General features: G+C 36.5%; 1 protein-coding gene across 6 annotated transcripts in view; it reads left to right on the top strand.

Moving 5' to 3' along the window:
• The window catches only part of LOC116151868 (junction-mediating and -regulatory protein), a 68,347-nt gene extending 61,473 nt beyond the window's left edge, over positions 1-6,874 (top strand). For all 6 annotated transcript variants that reach the window (XR_010379710.1, XR_010379713.1, XR_010379709.1 and 3 more), the window contains one exon: positions 4,632-6,874. Coding sequence is in view for 1 of the 6 variants with exons in the window: in XM_064483663.1 (XP_064339733.1) it covers positions 4,632-4,641 (10 nt within the window). In the remaining 5 variants the exon portion in view is untranslated. The remainder of the gene's footprint in view (positions 1-4,631) is intronic.
• Positions 6,875-16,119: the final 9,245 nt, after the last annotated feature.

Raw genomic sequence — 16,119 nt, 5'->3', positions numbered from 1 at the left:
GTTATTAAATTTGCATCTGGAAGATCTTCCAGTGAGGATAATGGGATGTTTTAATTTCCTACCATTATTTTATTCCCAGCAATTTCTCCTTTTATATCTGTTAGTATTTGCTTTATGTATTTAGTTGCTCCTACATTGGGTGTAATTATGTTAATGGATGTAATATCTTCATCTTATATTGCTCCTTAAATCATAAAACGTTCTTCATCTTTCTTTATGGTCTTTGTTTTAAAGTTCATGTTGTGTGAAATCAGTATTGCTACCCCTGCTTTATTTTCATTTCTGTTTGTGTGTAATATCTTGTTCAATTTTCTCACTCACAGTCTATTTGTGTCGTTTTCCCAAAGGTGGGTCTCTTGTATGTGGCATATTATAGGTTCTTGTTTTATTATCCAGTCTGTCATTCTAGGTCTTTTCATTGGAGCATTTAACCTATTGAAATTTAAAGTAATTTCTGATAAACTTTAGTTTATTGCCATTTTGAACTTAATTTTGCAGGTGATTTGGCATTTTTTCCCTTGTTCCTTTCTTTTTCTTATTGTGTGTGTGTTTTTTTTAAGTTTTTCTTCCTATTATCTTGGTTAATTTTTAGTTTTTGTGACTCTCTTGTAAGTTTTTGTCTTATGATTACCCAATTTTGTACATATATTAACCCATTACTGTATCTGTTTGTTTTAAACATATAGAAATATAAGCTCAAACCCATCCTACCGAGAATGATTTAGATGTCTTCTTTTACTATTCCATGTTTATTCTGTTGTAATTCATGCTATTTATCACCTTTCCAATTATGGTTTTCTCCTTTCAAAAGCAACCTACTTCTTTTTGATTTAGAGTATACCATTCAATATTTCTTTTAGTATAGATTTAGTGTTGCTAAATTCTTTTATTTTTGCTTGTCTGTGAAGATATTTATTTCTCCTTCTATTCTAAAGAATAGACTTGCTGGATAAATTATCCTAGGCTGAATATTTTTTGTTTGTTTGTTTTTCATTCAGGACTTTGAATATATCTTGCCACTACCTTCTGGCTTGTAGTGTTTCTGTAGAGAAATCAGCTGAAAGCCTTATGAGGTTTCATTTGTAACTAACTCTATTTTTCTCCTTATGCCTTTAGAATCATTTCTTTATATTTAACCCTGGCAATGCTGATTATAATATATCTCAGTGTGTGTCTGTTTGGTTTCTTCTTGTTTTGGTCCCTTTGTACTTCCTGTATTGGTATATCTGATTGCTTCTTTATGTTTCAGAAGTTCTTAATTAAGATTTCTTCAAATACTTTTTCAATCCCTTTTGCTTTTTCTTCTCTTTCTGAGACCCCTGTTATACATAGGTTTTGGCAAGTTTTATATTATCCCATAGGATAATTGTTTTCATTGAATTTTGTTCTTTCATTGGTTTTTATTTGTTTTCCTCTCTTCTGTTCTGATTAGTTGATTTCTGTTGTCCTGTATTCTCAACCACTTATTAATTCCTCTGCATTAAGTAGCCTACATTTTTTTTTTTACAACTTTTAACTCAGGTCTTATTTCAGCAAATGTGTTTTCCTATTTTAATTCACACTTCTTTATAAAGTTTCAATTTCCTATCTTACATAGTCTTTGCCTCTATACACAATCACCTTTTGTGTCTTTAGTACTTTTATCTCCCCTTCTTTGAAATCATGATTTAATAGATTATCAAGGTCTATTTCATTGATCACTCTTTCAGGGGATTTTACCTGCTCTTTTAAATGGGAGTTGTTCCTCTACTTCTTTATTTTACTTATATCTCTCCTGCACTATTGATTATGGAGCATCAGTTATCTTTTCTGTTTCTAAAGGTTTTCTTTTTACTTATTTACCTAAAACAGATGCAGAAATAAAGCTAAAAAATAAATTTAAAAGAAGAGAATAAGATTTGAAAACAGATTATGAACAATAAAAGAACAAGTCAAAGAGAAATAAAAATTGAGTTGAGACAAATTTTAAAAGCCTTAAAATTAGAAAATAATATCTGAAAACTGATTATAATAAATAAGAGAACAAAACAAAGAGATAAAAAGAAAATTGTGAGAAATTAAAAATCTTAAAACAGGAAAAAATTTGAGAACAGAGTCTAATCAATAATAGAAGATTAAAGCAAAGAGAAATAAAAATGAAATTGAGACAAACTAAAAACAATTTACAATATTTTAATGTCCAATTTTAAAAGGGGTTAAACATAGAAACATAAAAATCTTTTAAAAGTAAAAATTTAAAAAGTAAAAGAAAAAACTGAAAATATGTGGATGTGTTCTTGTGGGCACTATGTGCTCTTAATAATTTTGTCTATAGCTCTGTCTGAAGTATGGGTGGTTACTATGTCTTCTTGTCTTTTGCCTGTTATCCTTTTTGTTGGGGATTTGGCCTGTGATCTGGTAGTAAGAGTCTTCCCTGGGTATTAAATGAGATCTCCTTTTTATTTTGTGGTTGTTGCTGCTCCTGTTCTCACCCTGCTACATGAACTCCAGTCACTGGTTCCAGAGGCCCTCCAGTTGTGCCCCTGATCTGTGCTTCTCCTAGTGCCATGTGTCATGTCTCCTCCAAATGCTGCATTGTGGTGGTGCACTTGTGCATGGTAGGTGGTTGGGTCACTCTGTCTTTCAGTGCCCCTCCCAACTTCACTTCAGTTCCATGCTCTCTAGGTGGACTTGGATAAAATGGTCATACCAGCCCCAGCCATCACCCCTGCTCTGTGGCAGAACTCTGCTCCTTGTTCATTTTTCTTAGAAGCATTAGCTCACAGAGGTACTGCAGCAGAACTTTCCTATTTTGGGGGCTGTAAACAAATCTGAGTCCCCCCTATGAGGTTGCAGAGCCCCTAGGTAGGGATTGAGATTTCAACCCTGCCTCCACCTGGGTGCACATTAGAGTATATGGTGGGTGTGGTTGAGTCCCACCTCTCTTCTCCAGAAAAGGCACCAGAAATGATGCCACAGGCCTTCAAAGACAAAAGCTATGGCACCCCTCCCCCCAGGGCACACCAGCAGTGTTGCTTTGCCTTTTTTTTCATATTTTATGTGAGACTCATGTTGTTCTGCTCTGTATACCTTTCCAGTGATGGCAAACAGCACATTGAAATCTCCTGAGGTTGCCTCTGTACAGTTGGCCCAAGTCCTCCATCAGGCTCAGGCAGTCTGTTTCATCCCACACCTGCTGGTTCGTGTCTAAGCTTTGGGATCATGAGGACCCTTTCTGCCCATTTAACTTTGTTCTGTCAGTCAAGGGCTATTCTATACAATTTCAAGCCTCAGAGGTTCCCCCTACATCCAGCTGAACTCTTCATTGGAGTGGGAGAGACCCAACAAATGAGCACTATACCACCTTTGCTCCTCCCTCCCCATGGGACTAGACAGCACTATTTCCCCTTTTCTTCCTTTTATTTTCCTTTTCTCCTACCAGATTAATGGCATGTTTTGTCTTTTGATGAAGGTGAAGTTCTGTCAAAGTTCATCAGACTTTCTGATTGGATAGGTGGGTCAGTGGATGTCAGTCTTGGTGCATTTGTGGGAGAGGGTGAGCTAAGAGTGTTGTTCTACTCTACCACCTTGGCCCTTCTTGATTTTTTTCTTTTTTTAAGTGTACAGTAGTCTAGTGTCTGTATAAGTGTCAATTGTAGTGGGATTTTGTTCAGTAAGCCTAAAATCTCTACTTTGAAATAAACTACTGGGTTTATAAAAAAGAACTAAGTTAACAACTGCAAGCCAGCATCATCCACTCAAGGGTGTGTTAGAGAAGGATGGAGGGGAGGAAGGGGAGAGGGGGAAGAGACACAAAGGGTGAGAGAGTGGAGAAGGAGGAAGTCCTACCTGCTAAAAAGTGGATGCTTGCTGCCTTTCAACACAGCGCAGTGCAGGGGCACCCTACTTTATGCAGGAAGAGCTACCTGTCTGGACTGTGATCTACAGACACTGCTCTCAGTTTCTACTCTGGAGATGAGCTGGTGCTGCTGGAGGAGAGGGTGGAGTCAGGGCAATGGTGGTTGGATGGAAGCCTCTGATGTGAACAAGGAGCTGTGAGTTCAGACTTGCTCCTTAAGCCCCTAAAGGACAATGAGCAAGTGAGTTCTTCTAGAGAGACAAGGAGGGAGAGGGTCCTGTGGTGCTCCCACTGACTCTCCAAGCATCCAACTTGGAATTCTGCCTCAGGCTGACACCTTTGATCAAGAAACAACACAGGTTGCTTTTATTTCCTAATTTAATAAAAGCCTTTTGTTCACTTCCACGGGAAGCATAATAACAAATCTGAGCTACATTAAGAAGAAGGAAAATCCTCACTGAGCACCTACCCTGAACCAGACATGGTATAAGGAACTTCGTGGCTGTGATCTCAGTGACATTTGACAAGTCACTAAGAACTGGGATGAAGGGACATGAGCAGAAACCAGAAGACAAAGACAAGCTGAAGGCAGATGTCATACAGACAATTCCACAAGAATGAATAGCAGAAGCAGAAAGTGGAGCTGGTGTGGGACCACATGGGCAAATTCCTAGGTTTGAATTCCAATGAACTAGGCAGGGAGGTAATCCTGGACTTAAAGCATAAAAATCATTTGTCTCACAGTTTCTCTGCATGACCAATTATTTTTGTTTGTTTCTTTTTGCTGTCCTAGATTTTCCTAAATGGCAATTTTTATACTTCTTCATAAACCATTCCCTTGACTGCTTCTCTTTCAACTCATATGCATAAAAGACTTCACCCCAGGACCAGATAACAAAACAGTTAATAACAGGAAGGATAAGCCTTCAGAACTTGCCAAGCAAAAGGAGAGATTGGTATGCACAAAGGTAAATATGTAAGATGATGAATAATTGAAATTTAAATGAGTGGCTCACAGTAGTGCTCAAAAAGTTCAAAGAGGAAAGGAAGGCAGGTGGAAGTGGTCCTGTTTGTGTGTGTTTGTGTGTGTGAGCATGCATGCTGGGAAAGGAATTCGGTAATGGATGAAGACATCATGCAAGATGGTTGAAGTGTCAGTAACAGTCTTTGGAATATGAGTTGAGAAAGGGAAATAAAAAGTTGAATTTGGAAATGATGCTTGAGGCCAGAATGTAAAAGGCCTTGAAGGTCAAATTAAGATGTGCTATCATACATTATAAGTCTTGTCTTTCACACCAATATATGTTGACCCTCTTAGAAATGGTGAATTAGAGAGGAGATGAAGGGTTCCTTTAAAGAAGAAATCTAGGCAAACAACAGCACACTGAGGAAATGGTACCCAGCAATTGCATTCCACAAGATTAAGTACATTAGCATTTCTAAAGAAAAATAATAATTTATAGTACTGTATGTTTCCTACTACCTACAGAGTTAGAAAATTGCTCAGTAACATTGAATTTGAAATATTCAAAGGGTGAGCTAGACAGGCACCAAGTAATCTTTTGTATGGTTGAGTGTGTGTTTCAAAATGTTTCAGTTTTTCCTGACAGTGGCCACTTTTATTAGGTATTTACCTAGAAGCAGATTTGCTGGAATAGGTTTATCTGTATGTTCAGGTTAAAGTGGATACTGACAGATATTTGCTTCTCAGGTGACTGTACCAATTTACATGCTCATCAGCAATGTAGCATTCTTTATGTGCTCCTGAAAGTTAGGAAGTTCTGAGCCTCAATTCAGTTCTACAAAGGGTAAAATTTTAAACAATCTCCTTTGTAGTTCTCATGCATACCAAATTTTTAGAGTTATTATCAGTGGTATAATAAATAAATTATCTGTCCTTTATTTCTGGTACCAGACACAGAACTTCAAAACTCTTGGAATTTCTTCAGTGAGAAGACCGTCTATTATGCTAATGAGGTGACTCATAGTAGTGGGCCCCAAGTTAACTTCAGCATGAGCACTAATCCCAGAAAGACCAGCCACATAATTAGAGGGTTAAAAATTAGGGACACGCTGGACTCTGGGAAAATGGGAGTAGATGGTGCTGGAGATGGAGATTAGTCATGTGTCCAATGATTTAATAAATTATAAAGCCCAAGTAAAACCTCTGGACTTCAAACTCAGTGATGCTTTCTGGTTTGTGAATACCCAGAATCCACTTGCAGCCAGTGTCTGAGTTTGGCATATACTAAGTCTGTGTAATTTATTTGTTGAACAACTTAATGCACTGATTCTAACCTGAGTCTTACATCCAACTCTTGTATCATTCTGGAAGTATAAAGTCTACGAGCTTGTGTCTCTCATGGTGAAGCTTGACATTTTTGTCCATGTAGGGAGATTCAGGAAAGGTATGACTAAACAGTGGGAATATTACTGTGTGGAAAAAGGCATCATCATAGAAAATGAAATCCTCTAACACAACAATTTTCAGTTCAAAGCAAGCCAAAACAAATTGACTATTCCACTTGTGACCTAAGCAGTGAGCATTGGTATCTCCAGTAAGATTTGGCCTCTCCAGTAAGATTAACAAGAGGACAGAATACTGGATAAAGAAGTAGTATATTTATACAATGGAATAATGCACATCCATAAAAAAATAATAAAATAATGTCATTTATAGCAACATGAATGGACTTAGGAAATATCATTCTAAGTGAATGCAGAAAGAGAAAGAAAAATGCCATATGATATCACTTACATGTAGCATCTAAAAAATAGATGAAATTATTAAAAAAAGACTCACAGACATAGAAAACAAACTTATGGTTTCCAGAGGGAGAAGAGAGTAGGAAGGGCTAAATTGAGAGCTTGAGATTTGTAGATAATAATATATATATAATATATAAAAAACAATTCCATATTGTATAGCACAGAGAACTATATTCAATATCTTATAGTAACTTATGGTGAAAAGGAATATAAAAAAGAATATATGTATGTTAATGTATGACTGAAGCATTATCCTGTTCACCGGAAATTGACATAACATTGTAAATTGACTATACTTCAATAAATAAATATATATGGATATATTTTAATTATGCATTAAAATTCAACAATAAACTTTTATTCTCTAAAAGAAAGAGGAGAGTGAATGGAGAAGCAATTTGAAATGTATTTTGTATTTCATTATCTCATAATATAAGGATGATTCTAGTCTATAATTAATAAATAACTTGTAAGACTTAAACCCAGCAGAGAAAATACTTAAATATTTACTTTTGGGAAATTAGATTTTGCCCAAGAGGAAAAAAATCTCAAACTGATATTAGACATCCACCAATAGACATTCAAAAGAAGTGCAGTGTCTTCCAGTATTAGATTGACATGTTCAGCTTTATTTCCTAGAATTATACGGATTGTGGGGGAATGGAATTAAGATAAAACTATGTTTGACTTTGGATGTCTGGATAAGACATTTTAGTTTTAATTTTTTTTCACAGTGGAGAGTGGAGAAGTTTTGAAAGGCAGCTATGCTCACCACTATACCACCAATGCCTTCGAATGGAGAAGTTTTGATCAGTAGAGGGAAGAGAAGAAATTAGTACCACAGAAAAAGGCATTATCAAGGAAGGTAGAACAAAGATAACTGATATTCACTGTACATGGCTACCAGACTTTCCATTAGTTCATCCTTTTATTGAAAATTCATAGGATTACACTTACATTTACTTCTTCCCTGCAGAATGTGCTGTCAATTTTTTTAAAAATAAGAAATGTCATGTTAATTTTCAGACAGGTATACAATATCTGTCTGAATAGATCATGGAAACATTGTTTGAGAATTCTGGCCAATTATTAGTAATTTCAGTATCAAATCTAAGAAAGAGGAGTCAGGAGCAGCCAAGATGGTGGAGTAGAAAGACACTAGTAACTCACCCTTTCCCACAAATACACCAAGAGAAACAACCCAGGACCCACCCATTCACTCAGAACACCTACTGAACATTGACAGAACATCACCTTCTTCAAAAGACAAAATTCACCACAAATCTGGTAGGAAAAATGTAAAAGGAAAATAGCGTGGGATGGATCCCACAGTGTGGGAGTGACAAATAAGGATTCACACTCTTAAACTGGGGGGGACGGAGGACTCCAAGTCTTGTATCAGGGCAAAGTAGCCCTTGACCCACAAAACAATAAGTAAAATTAACACTAAATTTCAATGTGACCTCAGCCCTAGACACAAACCAGCAGGGGGTGGGCTGGGGATGGCTGCCAGAGCCACGTGGTGGACTGGGGCCAACTGCACAGAGGCAATCTCAGGGGGCTGGAGTATGCTATGAACTATGTCTGGGAGGATATAGAGAACAGAACAGCCTGAGTTCTCCATAAAATTAAAAAAAAGAAAACAATACTGCTGGTGTGCATTGTAGGGAGGAGCACAATGCAGCTGGGCCATAGCCTTTGTCTACACAGGCCTGTGGCACCATTGCTGATGTGTTCTTAGAAGAGAGGCAGGGCTCCAGCACAACAACCATATCCCTTAGTGTTCAGCTCCCAGGCAGAGGTGGATTTGAAACATGAATTCATACCCAGAGGGTCCACAACTTCACATGCAGGACTGAAATTTGTTTACAACACCAAGCAAAGGGGACCATTTTGCTATGCAGGAGTCTTTGTGGACCCACACCTCTAAGACAAATGGGCAAGGACTAGAGTTCTGGCACAGAATGAGGGTGAGTGCTGGTGTGGCCATTTTCTGTGAGCCCACCTACCCTGAGTGGATGCAGCACTGAGAGTAGTTCTGACCAAGTAGCATGGCCTGTGGGCCTCTGGGAAGAGTGAGCAGAATTTGCAAAGTGGGGTGATTGAAGGGGCAGCATTTGGCACTTGGCATGGTGCTGATCTGGTAGCATGAATGCAGTCACTGAGTGCTGGAAGCCCTACTGGTTTAGGCATCTAAGACAGGTGAGCAGAGTTTGTGTATCAGGGCAAGTGCAGGTGCAGTGTTTGCTGCTGGTGATGTCACTGACCTGATAGGGCATCACCAACCAAGTGTGTGACACTGACATTCCTGTAACTAAAGCTAGGATAAGGGCAGAGTCAAGAAAAAGTACTTAAACTTCTCCAACCCCACCTACTATGCACCAGAGCTCAGAATCAGGTCTGGAAGCCTCACTCCCAACAAAAAGGAAACAGACCCAGTCCCTGACAGAGCTGTGACAACCACAGAACAAAAAGGAGACCACACTAAAAAACCAGAGAAGGCTCTGGTCACCACAACACCAGCCACATCCTTAATCAAAAGGATAACAGATAACACACATAGAAGAAAGACGTGGCTACCATCCATACTAAAAACAGACATAGCGAAAAAATTATTAGGTGTGCACAGTCTACACAGGAACACAACCTCTTCAAAAAAAAAATCCCTTGAAGGCCAGAGAAGATAACTGATACTTCATAATCCATAGTGCCAGAGAGATATAAGTAAAATGAAGAAGGAGGGGAATGATTCTCAATTAAAAGAACAATAGAAATCCCCAGAAAGAACAGTCAATGAAATACATCTCAATAGTCTACTAGATCATGTCTTCAAAACTGGAGTGATGAAAGCACTGAAAGAAATTAAAGAGACTATAAATAGAGAGAGAGAACATTATGAAAAGGAAATTGAAAATATAAAGAGGAGATAATTAAAAACATAATACTCAATGGCTATGAAAAGAGCCAAGCGATAGACTGTCAAAAACAGACTAGACAATGCAGAAGAATGAATAAGTGACTTAGAAGACATGATAAGAGAATTCACCCAATCAGAAACGCAGACAGAAAAGCAAGAGGAAAAATAAAAAAAAACAATGAAAGCAATATAAGGGATCTATGGGATAATATAATACATTCCAACCTATGCATAATAGGGGTCACAGAAGGAGAAGAAAAATCAAAAGGGATTGAAAAGGTATTTGAAGAAATCATGACTGAAAATATCCCAAACCTAAAGAAGCAATCAAATATCCAAGTACAGGAAGCACAGAGAGTACTCAAGAAGAAGAACCCAAATAGACCTACACCAAGGCATATTAAAATTAAGATGGTGAAATTTAAAGATAAAGAAATTATACTAAAGGCAGCAAGAGAAAAATGAATTGTTAGTTATAAGGAAAACTCCATAAGGCAATCTTTTGGTTTCTCTTCACCAACACTGCCAGCCAGAAGGGAGTGGCAATATATATTAAAACTTCTGAATGAGAGAAAGCTGCAACCTAGGATAATTTATACAGTAAGGCTGTACTTTAGAATAGAAAGAGAAAGAATTTCACAGACAAGCAAAAACTAAAAGAATTCAGCAATACCAAACCTATGCTAAGGAAATAATGAAAGGTTTACTCTAAATAGAAAATAAGCAGAGGACAAGGGCAAAAATGGTGGAGTAGAAGGACACTTGTAGCTCACCTTCTCCCACAAATACACCAAGACTGATATCCATGAACCCACCCATCCAATCAGAACAATTGCTGAACTTTGACAGAACATTGCCTTCTTCAAAAGACAAAAAAGATTGCAAATTGAGTAGGAGAAAAGAAAAAAAAAAGGAAGAGAAAGGAAAATAGTGGTGAACCGGTCCTGCAGGGAGAGAGTGACAAAAGAGAAATAGCATTCATTTGCTAGGTCTCCTTCACTCCAAAGGAGAGGTCAGTGGGTTGGAGGGGGAACTGCCAAGGTTTGGATCTGGATGGAATGGCCTTTGACTGAGAGAACTAAGTTAAGTGGGCACAAAGGATCCCTGTAATCCCCAGGCATAGACATCAACCAGCAGGGTTAGGACAGGACAGGCTGCCCGAGCCAGGAAAAGGACATGGGCCAACTCTACAGAGGCAAGCTTGGGGGACTTCAGTGAGCTATGTGCCATAGCTAGGGGGATATAAAGATCAGAAAAGCCTGGGTCCCTCATAAAATACACACACACACACACACACTCACACACACACACAAAGCAACACTGCAGGTGTGCCCTAGGGAGAGGGGCACTGTAGCATTTGTCTCTGCAGACCCATGGCACCATTATTGGTGTATCCTTGGGAGAAGAGGAGCAGGGCTTAATGACAACCACCATATTCTCCAGTGTGCAGCTCCCAAGTGAAAGTGGGGTTGAAACCTGAAGCTATACCTAGGGTTCGGCAACCTCATAGGTGAGAGTGAGATTTGTTTACAGCCCCAGACAGAGGGAAACTTTCTGCAAAGTTGCCTCTGTGGACTCATGCTTCTAAGAGAAATGAATAAGAAGCAGAGATTTGGCACAGAGCAGGGGCAAGGGCTAGTGAGGCCATTTTCCCTGATCCAGGGACATGACTGTTGGGCCTCTAGAACCGGTGAGTGGAATTCAGGCAGCAGGGTGAGGATAGGGTCGGTGACAACAACAGAACCAAAAGGAGGGCCCAGTAAATAGCCAGGGCATGCTCTTGCCACCAAAACGCTGGCCACAACCGCAACCAAAGTGATAACAGGCAAAAGGGAATGAAGGAAGACTTGGCAACTACCCATAAGTAAGAAAGAACTCTCAACAAAATTATAAGGGCACACAGTCTATAGAGAAATATATCCATATTTTCTTTAATTTTTACTTTAATTTATTTATATTTTATTCATTAACAAAATTTTTCTTTAAAATATTTTTATTAATTTTTAAAATTGATTTCAATTTCATTTTTATTTGTTTTGTTCTTCTGTTATTGATTATACACTGTTTTCAATGTTTTATTTTGCATTTCTTTTTCATAGTTTTATTTCTGCATCCACTTCAGATAAATAAATGAATAAATAAAACCTTTCAGGACCAGAGTAGATAACTGATACTTCATAATCCATAGTGCCAAAGAAAGATAAGCAAGATAAAGAAGAAAAGAATCACTCCCAATTAAAAGAACAAGAGAAATTCCCTGAAAGAATAATCAATAAAACAGACTTTGATAGTCTGCTACATCATTATTTCAAAAAATGACTGATCACAGTACTGAAGGAACTAAAACAAATTGTGCATAGAGACAGAGATTATGTCAAATAAAGAAATTAACACTATAAAAAAGAGCCACATAAAATTGGAAAACCCATTTATTGAAATGAGAGCTAGTGGGCTAGATAATGCAGAGGAACAAATAAGTGACTTAGAAGACAGGAAAACAAAATCACCTAATCAGAACAGCAGAGAGAGAGAAAAAAACAATGTAAATGATATAAGTGACCTATGGTATAATATAAAGTGTGTCAATCTATGCATATTTGGGGTCCCAGAAGGAGAAGAAAGAGCAAAAGGGATTGAAAAGGCATTTAAAGAAAAAATAACTGAAAATTCCCCAAACCTAAAGAAGCAATCAGATATCCAAGTACAGGAAGCACAGAGGGTCCAAAACAAGAAGAAACCAAACATAACCACACCAAAACATATTATAATCAGTTTTCTACTGAAAGGAAAAAAAAGTAATTGGAAAGGTGATAACTACAATGAATAACAACAGGATAAACATGAAATTGTAAGAGAGACGTCTAAATCATTAAGAATGGGAGAGGGAAGCAAGAAAATTAAGAGCATTTTTCTTTTTTTCTTTTTCTTTTTCTTTTTGGCAGGATGGTTTGAACTTATATCACTATCTGTTTAAAACAAACAGACATAATAATGGGTTAGTATATGTAAAAACCAGAGTAACCACATGACAAACACTTACAACGGAGACACACACAAAATAAAACAGAGATAATACAAGGAAAATTATCAAACCACAAAAAGAAAAAGAAAGAAACAAAGAGGAAATACCAAATCAACTGCAAAACCAAGTTCAAAATGGCAATAAATACAAGTCTATCAATGATTACTGTAAATGTCAATGGACTAAATGCTCCAATAAAAAGACAGAGTGGTATATTGGAAAATAAAACAACAACATACCATATGCTGTATACAAGAGACATATTTTAGGGAGAAGAAGAGACATAGAGTGAGAATGAGAGGATTGAAAATGATATTCCATGCAAATGGAAAAAAAAAAAACAAAGTAGGAGTAGCAATACTGATTACAGACAAAATAACTTAAAAACTAAAGCCATAAATAAAGATAAACAGGGCACTATATAATGATTGAAGGCAAAATGCAAGATGAGGATAGTATACATGTTAACATAGAAGAACAAAATATAAGAGAACCTAAATACATAAAGTGAATACTAACAAATATAAAGAGAGAAATCTATGGGAATACAATCATGGTAGGAGATTATAACACCCCATTCACATCACTTGACAGGTTCTTCTGACAGAAAGATAAAGGCAACACAGCAACTAAATGATACAATGGAACAATAAGACTTGGTTGATATTTTCAGAATATCACATCCCCCAAAATTACAATATACATTCTTTCCAGTGCACATGGAACACTTTCTAGGATGGACCATGCACTTGGGCACAAAAGAAGACTCAACAATTTTAAGAAGATAGTAATTATTTTAAGCATTTTTTTCTGAACACAATGCCATGAAACTAGAAATCAACTACAGCAAAACAAAGGAGAAAAAAACAACAGCATGATGATTAAACAACATGATACTAAGAAACCAATGGGTCAATGATAAAATCAAAGAAGAAATTAAAAAATACTTTGAGACAAATGACAAAAATCACAACCACACAAAATCTATGGGATGCAGCAAAAGCAGTCCTAAGAAGAAAGTTCATTGCAATAAAGGCCTTCTTCAAAAAAGATAAACAATCTGAAATAAGCAACCTAACCAACCAACTAAAAGAATTAGAAAAAGAAGAGCAAACAAAACCTAAAGTCAGCAGAAGGATGAAAACAATAAAGATCAGGGAGGAAATAAAATAGAGATCTAAAAAAATAGAAAAAGTCAATCAAACAAAGAGATGGTTTTTTGAAAGAGTAAGTAAAATTGACAAACCTCAGGCTTAGCTCACAAAGAAGAGAAAAGACAGAGCACAAATTATCAAAATAAGAAAGGAAAATGGAGAAATTACAACCAATACCACAGAAATTCAAAATATCATATGAGAATACTGTGAAAAACTTTATGGAAAATAAATGAATAACCTTGAAGAAATGGACAAGTTTCTGGAAACATACAGTCCACATGACTGAATCAAGAAGAAATTGACCACTAGAACAAACCGATCACTAGAAATGAAATTGAATAAGTATTAAAAAAAGAACAGAATATTTACATAAACTCAGAATATTTACATAATCTCAAATTAATAGATGCTTAAAAATAGTGGGTGAAATTTTGATGAAGAACAGAATATTTACATAATCTCAAGTTACTGGTTAGTCAGAAAGGAAAAAAGAACTTTATAGGGAAGAAACCTAATAGACACCACCTAATGCAGTGATGAACTTAGCATCACCCATAAGTGGAAAAACTGACATCTTGTGCCATCTAAAGTAACACTTTGGGAAGAACATAGCATCACTGATGCCTGTTGTGCTCCTGCTAACAATACATGACATGGAACTAGTCATCAGGCAATATCAGAAAACTATAAAATGGACACTATAAAATTAATGACATGTGTTCTTCAAAAATCATAAGATCAGGAAAGAAAGGAAATGCTGAAAATTGTTCCATACTAAAGGAGAATAAAAGTACAAATCAAATGAATACTATTTTTCAATATCTGAGCACAGATATTAGATATTATAGATATAATATTAGACATTATAACTCCTATAAGAACAAAAAGTCATGATTAAAATTTTAAAGGAAGATATGCAAATGTCTCATCCAATACAAAATAATAAGAAAGAACTTACTTTAAAAAAAAAGGAATGGAAAACCTGAAGTTGAAAAGTATAACTGAATTTAAAAATTTGCCAGAGAAATGATAATGTCAAGAGAATGACAGAGAAGACATTTGGAGAAAATCTTTTCAAAAGGCACATCTAATAAAAGACTGTTATCTTCAATATACACAAAACACTTAAAACTCAACAGTGAAACAAAAATACCTGATTAAATGTAGCCAAAAGTCATTAACAGGCATCTCAACAAAGAAAATACACAGAGGGCAAATAAACATATGAAAAAATGTTCCACATCATATGTCATTAGGAAAAAGGAAACAAACCTATTAGAACACCCGAAATTCAGGACACTGACAACACCAAATCCTGGTGAGGATGTGGATCTATAGCACTTCTTATTCACTGCTGATGGGAATGCAAGATGGTAGGGAATCTGTGGAAGACAGTTTGGCATCTTCTTAAAAAGCTAAACACACATGCACAATATAATCCAGCAGTTGCACTCCTTGGTATTTACCAGAAGGAGTTGAAAACTTATGTCCACACAAAAAACAATATATAGATGTTTAGAGCAGCTTTATCCATCATATCCAAATCTTGGAAGCAACCAAGATGCTCTTCATTAGGTAATGCGTAAACAAAGTGTGGTACAGCTGGAAAACAGAACAATATTCTATGCTAAAAACAAATGAGCCATCAAGGTATGAAAAGACATGGAAGAAATTTGAATGCCTTTGTTTTTTTTTTTTTTTTTTTGAATGGCTATTACTAAGTGAAAGAAGCCAATTGGAAAAGGCTACATATTGTATGATTTCAACTATGTGATATCTTAGAAAAGGCAAAACCATATGGACAGTAAAAAGACTGATGGTTGCCAGGGATTTTGGATGGGAGAGCTGAATCGGCAAGCAATGAAGATTTTGAAGCTGGTGAAAATACACCATTTGATACTATAATAATGCATGTATGTCATTACACATTTGTCCAAATCCACAGAATGCACACCAAGAGTGAAACTTAATAAAAACCATGAGCTTCAAGTGATAAAGATGTGTCATTATTGGTTCATCAACAGTAACAGATAGAAACGTCCCCCAACAGAGTGGCCTAATAGGGAAAGTTGTGCAAGTATGGGGACAGGGCATATGGGCAATCTCTGTACCTTCCTCTCAGTTTTGATGTGAATGTAAAACTGCTCTTGGAAAACATCTATTTAAAGTTTTACTAGTCATAACCACAGAGAATATACGCTTTACAGGAAAAGGAGTCCTAGGAGGGAAGCTCATACTAATACAGGACTTCCTCAAAAAAGAAGAACAATCTCAAATAAACATTCTAACCTACTAGCTAAAATAATTAGAAAAACCAAGAGCAAACAAAAGCAAGTCAGCAGAAGAAAGAAAATAAGAAAGATCACGGAGGAAATAAATAAAGATTAAAAAACAATGGAAAAAATCAATATACCAA

The sequence above is a fragment of the Camelus dromedarius genome, unplaced genomic scaffold, assembly GCF_036321535.1.
Source record: "Camelus dromedarius isolate mCamDro1 unplaced genomic scaffold, mCamDro1.pat HAP1_SCAFFOLD_179, whole genome shotgun sequence".
Taxonomy (NCBI): Eukaryota; Metazoa; Chordata; class Mammalia; order Artiodactyla; family Camelidae; genus Camelus; species Camelus dromedarius.
This window is presented reverse-complemented; position numbering and strand designations above follow the sequence as displayed.